The following is a 16745-nucleotide window of genomic DNA, read 5'->3' as shown; positions in this document are numbered from 1 at the left end:
GACACTCTGCGAAATACAAAAACTCTGCAAGGTTAATTCTCAAATTAAGGGCTAGGTAGGAGGGGGAAAGAATCAGGCAATTCCACTTATACAAAAAGTGCAGCGCCGGTCACTATTGGGTCGTTTGGTGTCTGCTTTTATTTTGAAAACAGCTATTCTATCGATTACGTACGTCGGTCGGTCGATACTCGAAACCAATGATCTCAGTCGAACGGAACCAATGATCGAACCAGATCGAACGCAATCAAACGATTAAAATTGATTGGCCTTTTGCAACAAGACACTCTGCGAAATACAAAAACTCTGCAAGGTTAATTCTCAAATTGATGGCTAGGTAGGAGGGGTAAGAATCAGGCAATTCCACTTACAAAAAGTGCAGCGCAGGTCGTTTGGCGTCTGCTTTACGAAAATCTCAATCGAACGAATCAAATATTACCTGAAATTCTGCCGTTGGATTGAGATTTGTTTGCGTTCGACAATCGAATTTCAATTCCGTTCGATTGAGATTGTCTGGTCAAAATGAAGAAAAAAATTCTACTTGGGGTAGCAAAAACTTGAAATTCACTAATTTCAGTTCTAACCAAAATTGATTCTTGTCGTCAATCATTTAAAAAAGGTAATAGAAAGGGAAGATTTGCCTGGCCATTCGCCAAAATAAGTTCTTATCAAAATTTATAATATATTTATTCACATTTTTGCTGACTTCAGTTGTTTGCCAAAATAAGTTCTCAGCAAAAAATGTTCCCTTAAAGGTATTACTCCAGTTCATGCCTAATGATTGTACTTTTTGTTAATAAGAATCATATTTGTTTTTCTTTTTGTACAGTTTTGGACCATCTATCATCCATATACATCAAGACTGTTATCGTACATCATATCCAGACGGATTGGTTCCCACTGATTGATTGATACCCAATCTTAAGGTGAGTTTGAATTTGATTTTCTTCAGGATTTATCATTAAAAGGCTTGGTAACCTAATGACTTAAGTGAAAAATCAAGTTGTGTATTACCATTTACTGCAAAATCTTTGTGAGGCTGGGGGAAACGTGGTAAAGAGAAGGCCATTGTTGGCTATAGTCTAGAGAAGGATTTCTTTTTTTGATTCGTAATTTTTTGTCCTTTTTGAAACTTTTAAAGGGATAACAAGATAAAATATGAAAATTGGCTAAAAGATTCTTTCCATGGTCCTTAGTAAGCCCTCCAAATATTTTAGAGAAATAACATTCCAGAGTCAAGATATGACAATTAGAAATCTCAGTTTTTCGTACCTCACACGTACCTCACGTTGAAATTCTATTGTTTTCCAGCAGAAATTAAAAATTACAAACCTAAAATATTTCGACTTTGAAAAACAAGTAGCCTGTAAAATTTGGTTTGCTAAGGACTATGGAAGGAATCTTTGGGCTGAATTTTATTTTTTATCTGGTTATCCCTTTAAGGTAGCTTGGAAATGAGATTTTCACTTGTATTTGTAAAACATCATGATCAGATTTCATCTCGGGTTCTTTATGTTGTTGTGCGAAAAAATTGTGACCTATAAATGCTTGCATGCCTCAATTTTCAACAAAAAGCAAGTGTCTTCCTGAGCTTTACGATTTATGAACATGGTAGTATACTCCAGTTGAACGCGACTGTTTGGGTAATTTCGTTTTTGTTTTTATTTTTCAGGGTTCATCAAGTCCACATCATTCAGTGTATAGCTACTCTGGTCAATCTGGATTTACATTAGATAGCTTGGTTATAAAAAGCTAACTTGGATTTACACAGTTAACTCAGATTTAAAGGATTCCCCTCTATTCACTTGGCTCACCAGAATACACTTCGAATACTTTGTTTTACTCAGTTTATTTGGTTTTACAAGGCTCAATTGATATTACTCGGCTCACTTGATATTACTCGGCTCACTTGATATTACTCGGCTCACTTGATACTACTCGGCTAACTTGATATTACTCGGCTAACTTGATATTACTCGGCTAACTTGATATTACTCGGCTAACTTGATATTACTCGGCTAACTTGATATTACTCGGCTAACTTGATATTACTCGGCTAACTTGACACTACTCGGCTCACTTGATTCTACATAGTTCACTTGATTCAATTAACTTGTGTTTCATTGGCTAACCCGGTATTTATGATTTTTTTGACATTTCATTGTTTACCACTTACTTGCTCAGCTTTTTTTAACTTGTTAAAAAACAATAGGCTATTAAAATAAATATACATTATATTTGAAACTGACGTATTTATCATTTTTTTACATTCCCTTTTTCAAAACATGATATCAATCGAAGCATACCGTAGTTCAATCGGCAACTTTAACGGGACAAGGCAATATGATCTCCGCTCAATTTATCGTCATTTAGTAGTCAACTCTACTATTTCAAGCAACGGGGTTTCACGATTATTTAAGCCCTTACCCTTTTTAGCCATTGCTTTATATATTTTTATTATGCTTCTTCGATCGGGTGATGTAGAACATAATCCAGGCCCAGTTACAATATTTAAGGTAGTAAAAGCATCGACCCACCAAGGCAATGCCGTTATTTTCGGTAGGACTGCAGGCTCCCAATGTACATTTATGTCTCTCTCAGCAATTGTTTATTCAAACGTAAAAATCGCTCACTTACTGGACACAAAACGATTTAGACGCTATTCTTAATACCGGTAATGATTTGTACTCTAGTTTCGGATATGTCGATACATTTTTAGATCTCCGTGAGTTGCCCCTTCAAATTCAGATAGAAAATACAAAAATCGAGTTTGAACGAACAGTTCCTAATGTTTCGTCTTTGTCTTCGGAAAGTCGAAATTTCATTGATATACCGGCTGGCTACAATAGCGGGATAATATTAGCGGGCTCAACGAGTAGGGCTTTCATATTCTATAAATCTTCTTACTATCTATTTGATTCCCATAGTCGAAACGAGGAAGGTATGTTTGGTGGAAGCACAGGGACGGCGGTTTTGCTTGTATTCCAGACTAAATTTGACCTTGAAAACTACTTAACGGCGTACCATGTTGATCAGTTTTCCAAGGAGTTTGAAGGTATTGAAATTCAATATGTGAAGGTTAACGTTACCGTTGATTCTCTTCAAAATCTGAGAACCTTTTTTCGTAACGTGATTAAGTTTAGGAAACGCACAGCCTCAAGCATTCCTAGTGCATACCAGACTCCTGAAAAAAAATCTAAGATAAACGAACATAGCAGATCAAGAATGTCTAAATTTCGCGCAAACTTCTCACCTGAGAAAATAACTACAAATAATGAAAATTCTCGAGAAAAAATGGCCGATATGCGCGCAAATCTTACACCTGAGAAAAAATCAGTCATCAATGAAAAATCTCGTGAAAGTATGGCCAATATGCGTGCAAATCTCACACCTGAGAAAAAAACAGTCACCAATAAAAAAGAACGTGAAAGAATGGCAAAAATGCGCGCAAATCTCACACCTGAGAAAAAATCAGTTAACCAGAAAAGACAGAGGACACGAAGATCCGCTAACAGAGCAAGAGGTAGGACATGTGTGGCTAAAATAGAAAAATTTAGAACGGAAATACGACAAGGCCCGTTTTATATTTGCGTCATTTGCAACAGACTCCTGTATAAAGTAACTGTCAATTTATTTGACGAGAACAAATATCGTGGTGTAGACGGAGAGGTTTTTCAATATCGCGTTCTTAGTTTCGATGGGAAAGAATACATTTGTAACACATGTAATAAAAAGCTAGCTAAAAATAACATTCCTTGTCAAGCTGTGGTTAACGACTTGCAAATCATTGATCTACCAGAAAGATTCTCGGATATCAGAAAACTGGAACGTGTCATCATAGCAAAACGCCTTTTGTTTAAGAGAATAACAATAATGAGTAAAGGTCAAGCGCCAAAAATGAAAGGAGCTATCTGTAATGTACCTATTAAAGCTGATGATATTTGTAACATTCTACCACGTGGTATGGATAATAACGGTGTAGTGCGAGTTGCTTTAAAAAAGAAATTGAGCTTCAAATCGAATGTGTACTTTGAACCAGTTAGACCCCAATTCATAAGAGAAATTTTGATGTACTTAAAAAATAACAATCCTTTGTATTCTGACATTGAGATAAATGTCGACGATATTCCAAGATTTTGGATAAATATGATCAATAATGAAGATGATGACGAAAGTAATGACATTGATTTCGTTAATGAAGAAGATTCAGAGCACGTAGACAAAAATGATAATGTCGAAGAGAATGATAACCCATTAGATCGTTTTCCGAATTCCAGCTTCCGAAACTGTTTTTGTGCCAGAATTAGCTCATCATATTATTGATGACTCAAATGTCACCATAGCGCCTGGGGAAGATAAAGAACCTTTGCCAATTATTTGCGATGAACAATGTGAAATACTTGCACATCCTTATTTATTTCCTACAGGTAAATTTGGATATACCTATAAACGCGATATCAAATTAACTCCATGCAAGTATTTTAATCAGAGGTTACTAAATTATACTCAAAAGTTCTCCTCAGATTCGGACTATATATTTTACGCACAGTCTGTAATGCAACATTTGAATTTGAATAGCAGCATAAACACAGCCTTGAAGAAGATTCAAACTGAGGGATTAACTGCTGGTCGTTTGTCACAGAATTTCAAAGAAACAATATCTAATCTAATAGCTAATGATGACGCTTTTAGATTCATGAATAATTTGAAAGGAACTCCAGCTTACTGGAAAAGGTTTTTATATGAAACGCTTGCTATGGTAAAACAATTAGGTCTACCAACCTGGTTCATGAGCTTTTCTTGCGCTGATTTGAGATGGCCTGAAATAATTGAGATCATTCAAAAGATAAAGGGTAATGAAATGACAGAGGAAGAAATAAAAAATTTGACCTACAAGGAACGAACAGAAATTCTTCAGTCTAATCCAGTTTTAATGGCGAGACATTTCCAATATCGCGTTGAATGTTTTTTCAAAACTATTTTGGCGAAAGACACTCTGGGAGGTACACTTAAACATTATTCTATCAGGGTAGAATTTCAAGCTCGTGGTAGTCCCCATATTCACTGTCTTGCATGGATAGAAGGAGCTCCAACATTAACACACGAAAATATAGATGAATATCGAGATTTTATTGACAGAGTTGTTAAATGCGATCTACCAGAGGATAAGGAGAGTGAGTTATATAAATTAGTGACAACATATCAAGTTCATAGACATTCGAAATCCTGTCGGAAATACAAAAACCAACCATGCAGATATCACTTTGGAAGGTTTTTTACTGAAAGAACTATCATTGCCAAGCCTATTGACCCTAGCGTTAGCAACAGAGATGAGATATTAAAAGAAAGAAAAAACTATTTTGTCCCCGGTTAAAGAATACATTGACGATCATTTTGACCCAAGATACAATAACACACTTGATCCTTTAAAGGATAACTACAAAGAACCGAAATCAATCGATGAAATCTTAAATGAGCTAGGAATACCGAAAGATGTTTATTACAAAAATCTGGCTATTTCAACTGATACGGGATTTCAAATACACACTACAAGCGCTCCCCAGCTGCATGTTTCATAAATAACTACTTCGAAGAAGGTTTACTAGCATGGAGAGGAAATCTAGATATACAGCCTGTCATGGATTATCATAAAGCAGTATCTTACATGTGTGCTTATATTTCAAAATCTGAAGATCAAACTACTGAAGCTATGAAGCAGGCGGCAAAGGAGGCTATGAATTCAAATCATACCCTTAGAGAAAAAATGAAATCTGTGTCAAGAGCATACCGAACGTCAAGAGAAATGTCAATTCAAGAAGCTGTGGCAATAATACTTCCAGAAATTTGGCTGAGAAAAACCTCACCAGGTGTAATTTTTGCAAACAGTAACTTGCCAGAAAATCGTTATCGTGTATGCAAAAGCGAAGAAGAAATTTTAAATATGGATGATGATGATACAAATGTTTTTAAAAAGAATATGCTGGACCGATATATAGATAGACCGAACAGAGCTTTCAAAAATGGTAGATATGCTGCAATGGACGCCTTATGTTACGCTCAATTTTTGTCGAACTACTATTTAGAACCTAAAAAGAAAGAAATTGAGAATGACTATCAACCAGAAATTCTCGACGAATTAGACCCAGCTGAAGCTGCAGACCTAGCACTGCCCAACTCGGTACCTTTGATGTCAAGTAAAGAGCGTTTGAAATTACGAAAAAAATAAATCTGTTTTACGGTATCATGTACCAAGTAAAGAGAAAAAACCCGAACATCACGCGCATCATCTACTTTTCATGTTTTATCCTTTTAGAAACGAAGAAGAGCTCAAAAATACACCTTCAGGATCATTTACTGAGAAATTGTTCTCACCCGAAGTTATTGAAATTGTCAACAGAAATAAAGCAATTTTTGAACCCTACGCCGATGCCGTAGATGGTGGTGCCATGCTAAATTTTCGCGAAAATGTTAGAGGATTTGACATTTACGGTGAGCAGGAAAATGATGACGTAAGAGAAGAAGAAAGAAATTATGCAAGCGGAGAAGAATTGGATAATGAAGAAAACACTGAAAATGTTTATAGTGGTGGAGCACCTATTCAGCCAATAGAACCTTTAATATCTGATAATGAACTAAGTAGGAGAATACGATCCCTCAATGAAAAACAGCGGGAAATGTTTGACTACATTGTAAAATGGTCTAAAAAGACCTCGCAAAACTTACGAACAAGTACTGCTACGAAGCCCGATCCGTTTTATATCTTTCTAACTGGTAGTGCAGGTTGTGGAAAATCGTACACTTTAAATACGATCAAGTATTATTTGCAGAAAGCGTTATCTTATGGATCAAGAGATGCCTCAAAAGAGCGGTTACTTACCATGGCACCGACGGGTGTGGCCGCAGTGAATGTAGCCGGTTCAACTTAATAATTCTGTATTTAGCTTACCCCCTGGCTATGAGTTTAGTAAACATATAAATAAACTCCACGACAGTGTCCGTTCAAGCCTTCAAATCAAAAGCGGCTTTTCAGAACTACAATTATTATTGATGAATTTCAATGGTTTCAAAGTATCGTCTATTACATATTCATCAAAGACTTTCAAAATATCTTTGAATGCACTGAGAACGTTCCATTTGCTGGTATTTCAATAATAACTTGTGAGATTTTTATCAATTACCCTCCAATCAAAGGTGGTACAATAATATTTTCACACTTTTTCCGGATGCCCTTTTGAATATTGATCATTGCTGGAGACATTTCAAAATAGTCGAGCTCACGGAGGTTATGAGACAACGAGGCGACCAGGTTTTTATAGATATACTCAATAACATTAGAATAGGCGTCGTCGATGAAAACAATATTGATATCTTAAAGGAAAGAATCGTTAATAAAGACCATCCTGAATACCCTAAAGGATGCCGTACATTTGTGGGCTGAAAACCAACCAGTTAATGATCACAACATGCTAAAATTGAGTGAGTTACCCGGCGAAGAAGTAAAAGTAGACTCAATAGATAAATTTCCCGACAAAATAAGCCCAGAAAGATAAAGATAAGGCTAATGCATTAAAACGAAGTCAAATGCAAACTGGAGGTCTAGCCCATAAGTTCACTTTCAAACTTGGTGCAAAAGGTAATGATAACTTCAAATATCGATGTCGAGGATAAGCTTTGCAATGGTCAAATGGGTACTATACAATATATAAAGTTAAACCTCGAGAGGAAAGTGACACACATTTATCTAAGAATGGATGAAGATGATATAGGTACAAAAGCGAAAACTAACGATACTTATGGACGCGAGAATAACCTAGTGCCGATAGAAAAAATAGAGAAAGAGTTTGGTGTTAAACCAGGTAGACATCGCCCTTCAATCAAACGAATTCAATTTCCACTAATGCTAGCGTGGGCATGTACCGTACATAAAGTTCAAGGACAGACGTTTTCAAAAATTGTTTTCAATTTTGATTTATACGGCCAAAGATATTTTAATGCTGGTCAAGTTTATGTAGCCTTAAGCCGTGTTACTTCATTGCAGGGTTTATACCTAATGGGGAAATTTAATACAAAAGCAATAAGATGTGACACTAAAGCCACAGAGGAATATAACTACATGAGAGAAAATTTGAGTTTGAAAACTACAACTGATGAAGAACTGCTTAATGATAATGGACTCAAGATTTCACTTTTGAATGTACGTTCACTAAAGAAACATGCCATTGATATAAAGCATGATAAATCAATTTCTGAAAGCGGTTTAATATTTATGACAGAAACTCAACTAGCAAATAACTCTGAAGAAGTTGAAAATATATTAACACCTTTATCATTACATACAAACAATTATGATGAACACGTATTTTCTAATACTGCTGCTGCATACAATAAAAATCAAATCCGGTTACTAGATGCCCACGACATCCCAGGTGCCACTTTATACAGTTTTAAACATTCCATGGTAAATTTTCCACTTAATATCATTCTTCTATATCGTCAACAAAATCTTGAAAATGATCATTTTCTTTACAAAATTCGGCATTTACGGGATATAGTTGAAAAAACCCATATCATTCTCGGAGACTTTAACAAAAACTATTATACTGCGGAAAGTAGCTTTTTAAAAGAATACCTAGAAGAAGAGTACGAGATGATTGTTAAAGAACCTACTCATATTTCCGGTTCATTGATCGACCATGTTTACGTCCATAAAGATTTAAAAACAGAATTTGGAACTCGAACTTCCATACATAGTATATATTTTTCAGACCATGATGCAATTCAAATAAAATTCAAAGCCTTATTCGAATAAAACCATTATTATTATTATTGTTATTTTTATTATTATTACGGAGTTTCTCTAACCAACCCACCACCACCTCTACTCATATTTCTGGCTCATTAATATAACGACTTAAATTATCATAGTGAAAGCTACTTGCTAGTATTAACAATTTATCAGCATGAATCCTCAGGTAGCGTGTCCTGCCGCCCGGCGCTCGCACCACTATTTTACGCCCGCCATCCATCCGCCGCACGCCCATTGCGTAGCGGGCGTGATGTACCTGATATCAAATGTGCCCAACGCCAAATTTCGAGATATGAAAGGATTCACGTGGATCAAATGGCCTTTCACTCACAAACTACGAATGCAAAGTCAGAGAAATCAATCGGTAATTATCTTTCAATTACTTTTTCTAAGATTACTTTCACTGATAATCGTTTAATCCTAGTAAACCCATTTAGTTATAACATGTTTTATTTCTGTTGCTAGTAAACTAAGGTTTCAGTGGATTTTCTGTAGGGTTCCCACTCTTATGAAATCAAAAAGTGTTTCTTTTGGCACTTTTTTGAAAAGTTATTCTTTTTATGTTATTCTTTTTGCACTTTTTGTGAAAAAAGTGATTCTTTCTGAAAGTGACCACTTTTTGATTTCATAGTGCCAACAGTCAGGGAAAACCAGCCAGGAAAGAGGGTTATTTTCACGAAAGTTCAGGGAATTTCTTTCCAGAATCCTTTGAAATTGACGGTTTGTTGCCAATCTTGGAATCCCTATTTTTTTTAAATTTTCCTTGTCAGGCTTAACCATGATGGTTGGCCCTCAAATAGTATAAATATTACTGATATCGGTCAAAGAAAAAAGTCTATTTTCACCTTGATGTCAGGAAAAACTACACTTTTTCAGTACTTTTGTCAGGGAAAATACTTCTGGGGAACTGCAGGGAACCCTGTTCTGAATTATCTATCCAAATCCTGTTTTGTTGCCTCGAAGCTATCTTTCATATAAGTTCAATGATAGGATTTACCACAATTTCCCAATTTACGTACCAACAATTGTTGCAATGAGCTATATTTAACCTTTCAACCATATTTTGTAAGGGATCCAGACTTCTATAAAATAAAGTTAGAGATATATCACACTTTTCTCTTCATGAGTTTAAAGCAGCTGTCTTTTTTTTAATTTTAGAAACAAAATGGCATCAAAGCGCAAATCAATAACATGTTACATCAACCAAACAAGCCCTATGAAAAGAAAACATATTAATTTTAAAATGCAAACATCTTCAAATCAATCACTGAGACGTGGTATATGTTTCAACACTGACTCGTGTCCAGAATTTAAATCGCTTGAAAGTTCTGGGAAAGCAGTAACACTGCGAAACGTTAAAGAGGTTGTTCCTGATAATCCAAACTTTGCGGAAATCATCTTTGATGATCATTCCACCATTGAAGTTATCGCGCCAGGTAGTATGTCATTTGAGCGACATGAATTGAAATCAGCACCCAAGAAAACTGTTAATGAAATAGCATCTCAGCCGTTTGATCCTATGGACAACTCTGTAACCGTAAGAGGTGTCGTTACTCATGACAAGAAAGTGGTAAATCGTGGTGGTTTTGAACTCCTGGAGGGAATATTTGCTGACTCAACCGGCCAAATGCCAATCTCAATTTGGTCATCCAACATAGAGATCTTCGTTAAAAACAGTGACAGCTGTTTCGAAATGAAAAATGTAGCCATAAAAGAACGAAACGGGATACTGACTCTTACAACAAATTCCAACTCTACAATAACAGCGAACAATCCAGACAAAAAATTTAAAGTGCTGTATGAAAAACTCCGCAAGACACCAATCAAGCCAACTGACACCATTAAAGGCAAAATAAAATTTATGAAAGACTTCACTTGTGGGTCCAGATGTTCCATTTGTACAAGATTGGTTCAACATGCCCTAACCTCGCATAAATTCAGGTGCGTTCCATGCAATTCAATTCAGCCCGTCGAATCAGTGTCAAAAAAGGTTATTCTTGGAGTCGACCATTTGAATTTGATACTCCACAGTGAAGTGTGGAATTACACTTTATTTGGAGAAGAAGAAATTTCAGATTTCCTTCTTGGAAAATTTGTTGATGTAACCTATGTTGTAGAGTCAAACGAAATCACTATTATCAAACTAGCAGATCAAGACACCAGTGGATCAGGAAATCTTGAAATTGTTAAAACTGCTGCAAAACAAAAGTGACAATTTATATTTTAGTGGGTTTTCACTTATATAGTTGATATTCTTTTAGTTTCGTTTAATTTCTTTGTTTACTTTTTGAAAACATAACATTTTTGAAGTGACTGTACTTTGGCTTTGCTTCAAGTTGTCTTTTAAAATTGACATTTGTAGTACACTAGTCAACCTAAAGGTGCACATTTGAATATTGGAGGATGTTTGCTTTTCTTCAGCTTTTTAGGATTTTTTTGTACATTTAAACAGTTCTTGACATTTTATTTTACCTAGACATTTGAAGAGTTAACCCTTGATAGTTTTGTTAATATTTTATTTAAAAAAAAGATTTTTAGACATTTTGAACTTAGATATATAAAACTGAAAAACCCTGTACAGTACGAGTTTATATAAAGATTCATTTTACACATTTATAACAAACTCTTGACATTTTTTTAACTAGTTTACTTTAGTTATATATATTTTTAAAGCTTTTTGACATCATTTTAACCTATATTTTTTAAAACTTAAAAACCCTGTACAGTAAGAAGTTGCTTCATATATTTTAAATAAAAACTTTTAAAAATTTTTGAACCAAGATATTTAAAACTCAAAAGCCCTGTACAGATAATATGTCTACCAAGATTTTACTTTTTGCATTTATGAAAGCTGTTTTAGATTTTTAACCTAGCTACATTTATTTTATTTTTATGATACGATGGAAAACTTTTGATTTTGCTTTTACCATTTATAGTTAGAAAAAGTTATCAAAATTTAAAATGCAACTTTTTGTCAGAGTATTTTTCTCACCAATAAAGCCCTAACTATTTTAAAGAAATCTCTAAAATCACAGACAGGTCTTGGGGATTTCACTCCATTTGTTTTTCCTTTGAAACTTCAAATCTTTCTTTGAGGCATTATAACAGGCTGTTATGGGAACCACGACACCATTCATTTTGCAAGTTATGGAAAAAGGTTAAAAAATACTAATTTTTGAGTGGCAATAAAGCTCCTGGTGATTATTAGATCTGTTTCGACTTGCTTGTAACAAACTAGATTTTTAACCAACTGAACAAAAAATCTTTGAAATAGCGCGCCATTTTGAAACAACGACGTCATCGAAAAAGTTTTATACGGATTATTTTGTGTGCTACCGTATAAAAGATTACATCATGAATAGATGATGGAAATTTTAAGTCCTACCTTTTTTTCATTCAAGAGAAGCTTAACTTTTAATTTTCCAAAATTTCCTTGTTCTTTGTGCAGAAAAATTTAGTAGGATATTCGAAAATGCTGACGTCAGCAAATACAAAATCTTTGTATAACCTTTTTGGAAAATACACCCAAAGTTGGCAAAAGTCACAAAGTTTCGATACCATATTAGTACGAGCTGGATAGCCATGTGAAAAAAGTTTGAAGGGAGGATGATTTGTACCCCCTCCCCATGCCAGTAGTGTTAAGACATTGTGTTTAAAGGGGTGTCCGTCTACTACGCACCGCGAAATCAGTTCCCTTAGTAGGGTATTTCCCGTCCAGGCAAAAAATCCCGCAATTCCGTACAAACATTTTTAAGGTTGAGAGATGAAAGATTCACTTTAGCCCTTTCGGGGCTTTAAATTCAAAGGGTAAAGAACCACAAATTCGACAAACGCTCCTGTATTCCAATATACATGTTTTCGACAATTTGTTGTCCGTTTACGGGTGTTCAAGGAATTACTAAAGATCGAAATTTTATGTTTGTGACACTTTAATTAGAGACAAATTTCATTTGGGCTAAAATAAAAATCTTTTTTATACATCAGTAACAATACCTACAAATATTACATGTAAAAATACTACTGTTGACAATTACATCTCATATGTCTAATTGAATAAAAAACAATCCCAGGAGCTCGAGTTGAATGCAATGCTGCTTTTTCTGGGGAATCCAAATTATAGACGTCCAATTGTTTGATCATTGATCCTGACAATGTAAATAAAAAAGTCAACAGCAGCAATAAAAAAACAAAGGATCTCTTAGGAAATTTCAATTTAATTTTGATTATTTTGCCTGGAAAAAAATTTGGCAAACTGAACGTTTTTGAGGCAATCCCGTGTAGCACCGTTACCCCGGTATTCTCGTATATAGTACGTTCACTCTAACTTGGATAATAGCGAGGTTAAGTATCGGTAGATAACTCAGGACGACGGACGAATTTTTGAAGCCTTCGTTCGCGCTACGGCACTTTTCTACAGGCTAACCCGGAAGCAAGGCAGACATACCCCGGGCAAATATATCGGGTTTGCTCTAGAACACGTTTCCGTTCAGTTTCTCGTTCTAGAGCAAATCCGATATTTTTACCCGGGGTATGTCTGCCTAGCTTCCGGGTTAGCCTGTAGAAAAGTGCCGTAACGCGAACGAAGGCTTCAAAAATTCGTCCGTCGTCCTGAGTTATCTACCGATACTTAACCTCGCTAATGTCTTTTTTACAAACACTCAATTTCCATTGTTTTCGGTGGTTGAAAGAAAAAACTTCCACCTGAAAGTCATTAAAAAAGTTAAAGTAGACGGATTATATTTTTGACCATTATTTGTAAAAGCTGGGCCTTCACGCCCTTGGGCGCCTTGTTTTCAGGTTCAAACAAAAGATGAGGAACTCTCCAAAGTGAAAAACAAGCTTGCAGCAACACAAAAATATGTGATTTCATTAAAAGAAGAGATTGCTCAACAGAAATCAGAAACGGACATTGTTGGAAGCACAACATCCAAGAAGAAAAGAAAGAAGAAAAGTAAACCACAACAACTGATAGAACAAGATTCACTTGAACCACCTTCCTCGCAAAGAGTGTTGAATAAAAACGAGAAAAACTCAGACCATAGTTTTGTGGGGCAGAAAGCTAGTGAGGTTGATATAACAGCTAAGGGGACTGAGAACAACATCATTGTGACTGTTACACAAAAAGATGATACGTAAGTTGTTAACCCTTTGCGCGCGCTGTTTTTTTTTTAAATTTGAAATTTTTTATATTTTCTTTTTTGAAACTCAAAATATTAAAGTGCCATAAAAGCTTGTAGCTTTTGATTTAGAAGATGGTTATGGTACCATTGGAAAGCTATTTTTATACTCTTTCTAAAAGCTTTGGGTTATGCCTCTTTAAATCAAGTGGTCAGGAGCTACGTCTTTTTTTTTTAAGAAACACACTTTTAAGAAACATGAGGCTCAGAATGCCTAAAAACTAAGAAACATCTAAGAAACATGCTGAGGCTGAGAATGAGAAAATAACATTTTTAAACGGTTTTTTAGAACCTTCCAATCTTTGCATGAAAAATAGGCTGATTATGTCAAAAAGTTTAGAAACATGTAAGAAACATTTAAGGCTCAAAAGGCTGATTTCTTAAGAAACATTGAGGCTGCTTGGTAAAACTAGTTTCTTAAAAAAAAAAACGTGTATGGCCTCAAGTCTGACACTCGGTATTTTGGCTTGTTTTGGACGCATATACGCGTCCTTCGTGGTCTAAGGGTTAATTTTACAATATGCATGATAGACTGGAGTCGTTTATAGTCTGTTTAATACAGTCACTTGGTGTCTTATGATACTACGATGATTGTTACGAGATAATATCAGGATAATATCAATTTGTTCCTTCCATAATTTTTTGCTTAGTTTTTACTATATCTTTAATTAGTCATCTAGTTTGCTAGACAATATACATGACAAATAATATGATCAGGCCCGGCGGAAGCTTGGAGACTTCAGCCTCTCCACTTTTGAGAAAAAGAGATTTTTTTCTCAAATTCCAAGCTAATTTTATCCCATTTGAGCCTTCAGTCTCCCCACTTTTACGGTTGTTCCGCCGGGTATGATGGTCTGAAAATCGAGATATTTGATATTTAACAAAGGATTTTAAGAAGAATTTCCAAGGTCCATAAACTGGCAAAATGAGCGATTATTCCAAAATAATAGAAATTAATCTTTATTTATCATTTCAGGACAAAGCCAGAGGCAGCAGCACAAAATAGCAATATAACGACAAAACGTGACATCGAATTCGATGAAGAAGAAAATGAAGACAAAGGATGGGGCTTCAAAAAAATTTTGTTGTTCGTTTTCTTCATCATTTCAATTGTATTATGTTTTGATTTGTATCTCTCAACTTTCCAAAGTAGCATTTGGGATCTCGCTGATGTCAGCATTGATCTTTTCTCTGTCATCCAAGGGATGTGGAATTATTGTATGGGAGATATGCAGTTCTCTTTGTAATTTATTTAAAAATATGTATTTTATAGGTATTTTATAGGTATTTTCAATAGGATTTTTAAATAATTATTTTAAATAGGATTTTTTTTTAATTGTTTAGTGTAAAATGTTGAGTCGACTGTAAATGTTCTTATTACTTTAAAATATAAATTTTTCACCAAAATATAAATCTCGTTATTTTATTGCTTTAAGGCCAGAAACTTTCGTGGGCAGAAACTTTTGCCTTTTTCGCGATTTTGATACTTTTTCGCGAAAGTTTCTGCCAGGTAAGAAATTAAACCTGAAAAACGCGAAAGTTTTCTTTCGCGAAAAATAAACTTTCCTACTCAGTTTTGCACTGTTTGCTAAATTTTTGCGTATTTTATGAGTTTTTGTTACCAAAAAAGGTAAATTTTATATAAATTCGCGAAAGTTCTATCTGTGAAATAGCTGAAACCATAATTCGCGAAACTTTCTGCCCTTAAAGTAGCCAATCGAGAACAATCTCATATGAAGACAAGGCTAAAGGGCTACATACACTACAGATAGTATATTGCTGAATACCGGCAATATATTGAAAAGGTGTCCACAATAGACGAACGTGCGCAACGCACTGGGCTCAACTTCAGTGCCTTCAAATCATTCATAGGCCCAATTGTAGACCCCCAGATATTCACCCAATGGACAAGTGTGCCAAATTTCAACCAAATCCGATCATTTTGGAGGCCTGTAGACTGCTCCAAAGCTTTAGCCTCGTTTTGGCAAAAAACTCGTTCCCAGGCCCCAAAAATCAAAATTTTTGAAAAATGCAAAAAGCACCCCCAGATATTCACCCAAGGAACAAGTGTGCAAAATTTCAGCCAAGTCGAACAATTTTTGAAGTCTCCAGGCTGCCCTAAAGTTTTAACCTCGTTTTGGCGAAAAACTCGTCCCCAGGCCCCAAAAATCAAAATTTTCAAAAAAAGAAAAAAACACCCCCAGATATTCACCCAAGAAACAAGTGTGCAAAATTTCAGCCAAATCCAAGCATTTTTGAAGTCTACAGGCTGCCCTAAAGTTTTTGTGACAGACACACACACACACCACAGACAGACAAACATTGTCAGATTGTAGCTCAACTGAAGTTGAGAATATATTGTCAGCTCGATTTGCAATATTTCGATAATTAGGAGGATTGTTTACAAAAAGATCTTTTTTACAATAGATCACCTGTTGTTTACTTCGTACATTACGGTCCGCAAACTATATTGTCAAATATTGCTTGTCAATATATTGTGTAGTCTAAGTAATTCTTAAGGGTAATATATCTCCCCACACTTTTATATCGGAGTATGGTATTCAATTCCCTTCGCATAGTAGGAAAAGACGGTACATTCACTTTCCAAGAGAGTCGTAGCCCACAAAATGGGAATCGTAACCTGGCCTCACGTGTGGGATGAGTCAAGACAACAACCACTACAAAACTGCCAAGATGTTCTTTAGTTACCAAAAAAAAACATAAATAAAAGTCATTCGTGACACCAACCGTTTCGGGGGACCGTT

General features: G+C 35.2%; 3 protein-coding genes and 1 long non-coding RNA gene across 5 annotated transcripts in view; 3 read left to right on the top strand and 1 right to left on the bottom strand.

The window, feature by feature from the left end:
* The window catches only part of LOC136813430 (heparan-alpha-glucosaminide N-acetyltransferase-like), a 65922-nt gene that overhangs the window by 39778 nt on the left and 9399 nt on the right, over window positions 1-16745 (bottom strand). The gene's annotated exons all lie outside the window — the stretch shown is intronic.
* LOC136813423 (uncharacterized) lies at window positions 178-2241 on the top strand. Its single transcript, XR_010847468.1, has 2 exons — window positions 178-923; window positions 1670-2241. It is a non-coding gene; the product is annotated as an uncharacterized lncRNA (long non-coding RNA).
* On the top strand, window positions 9113-11296 carry LOC136813422 (uncharacterized). The gene is made up of 2 exons (XM_067069943.1): window positions 9113-9167; window positions 9962-11296. The coding sequence occupies exon 2, from the start codon at window positions 9969-9971 to the stop codon at window positions 11013-11015; it is 1047 nt and encodes a 348-aa protein (XP_066926044.1). The 5' UTR covers window positions 9113-9167; window positions 9962-9968; the 3' UTR covers window positions 11016-11296.
* On the top strand, window positions 11765-15254 carry LOC136813328 (uncharacterized). Its single transcript, XM_067069841.1, has 3 exons — window positions 11765-11782; window positions 13601-13935; window positions 14957-15254. Exons 1-3 carry the CDS (start codon window positions 11765-11767, stop codon window positions 15225-15227), a joined length of 624 nt encoding a protein of 207 aa, XP_066925942.1. The 3' UTR covers window positions 15228-15254.

This window comes from Clytia hemisphaerica, unplaced genomic scaffold (assembly GCF_902728285.1).
Source record: "Clytia hemisphaerica strain Z4C2 unplaced genomic scaffold, Clytia hemisphaerica genome assembly, whole genome shotgun sequence".
Taxonomy (NCBI): domain Eukaryota; kingdom Metazoa; phylum Cnidaria; class Hydrozoa; order Leptothecata; family Clytiidae; genus Clytia; species Clytia hemisphaerica.
Note: the sequence above shows the minus strand (reverse complement) of the source record. Positions and strands in the feature narration are given on the sequence as shown.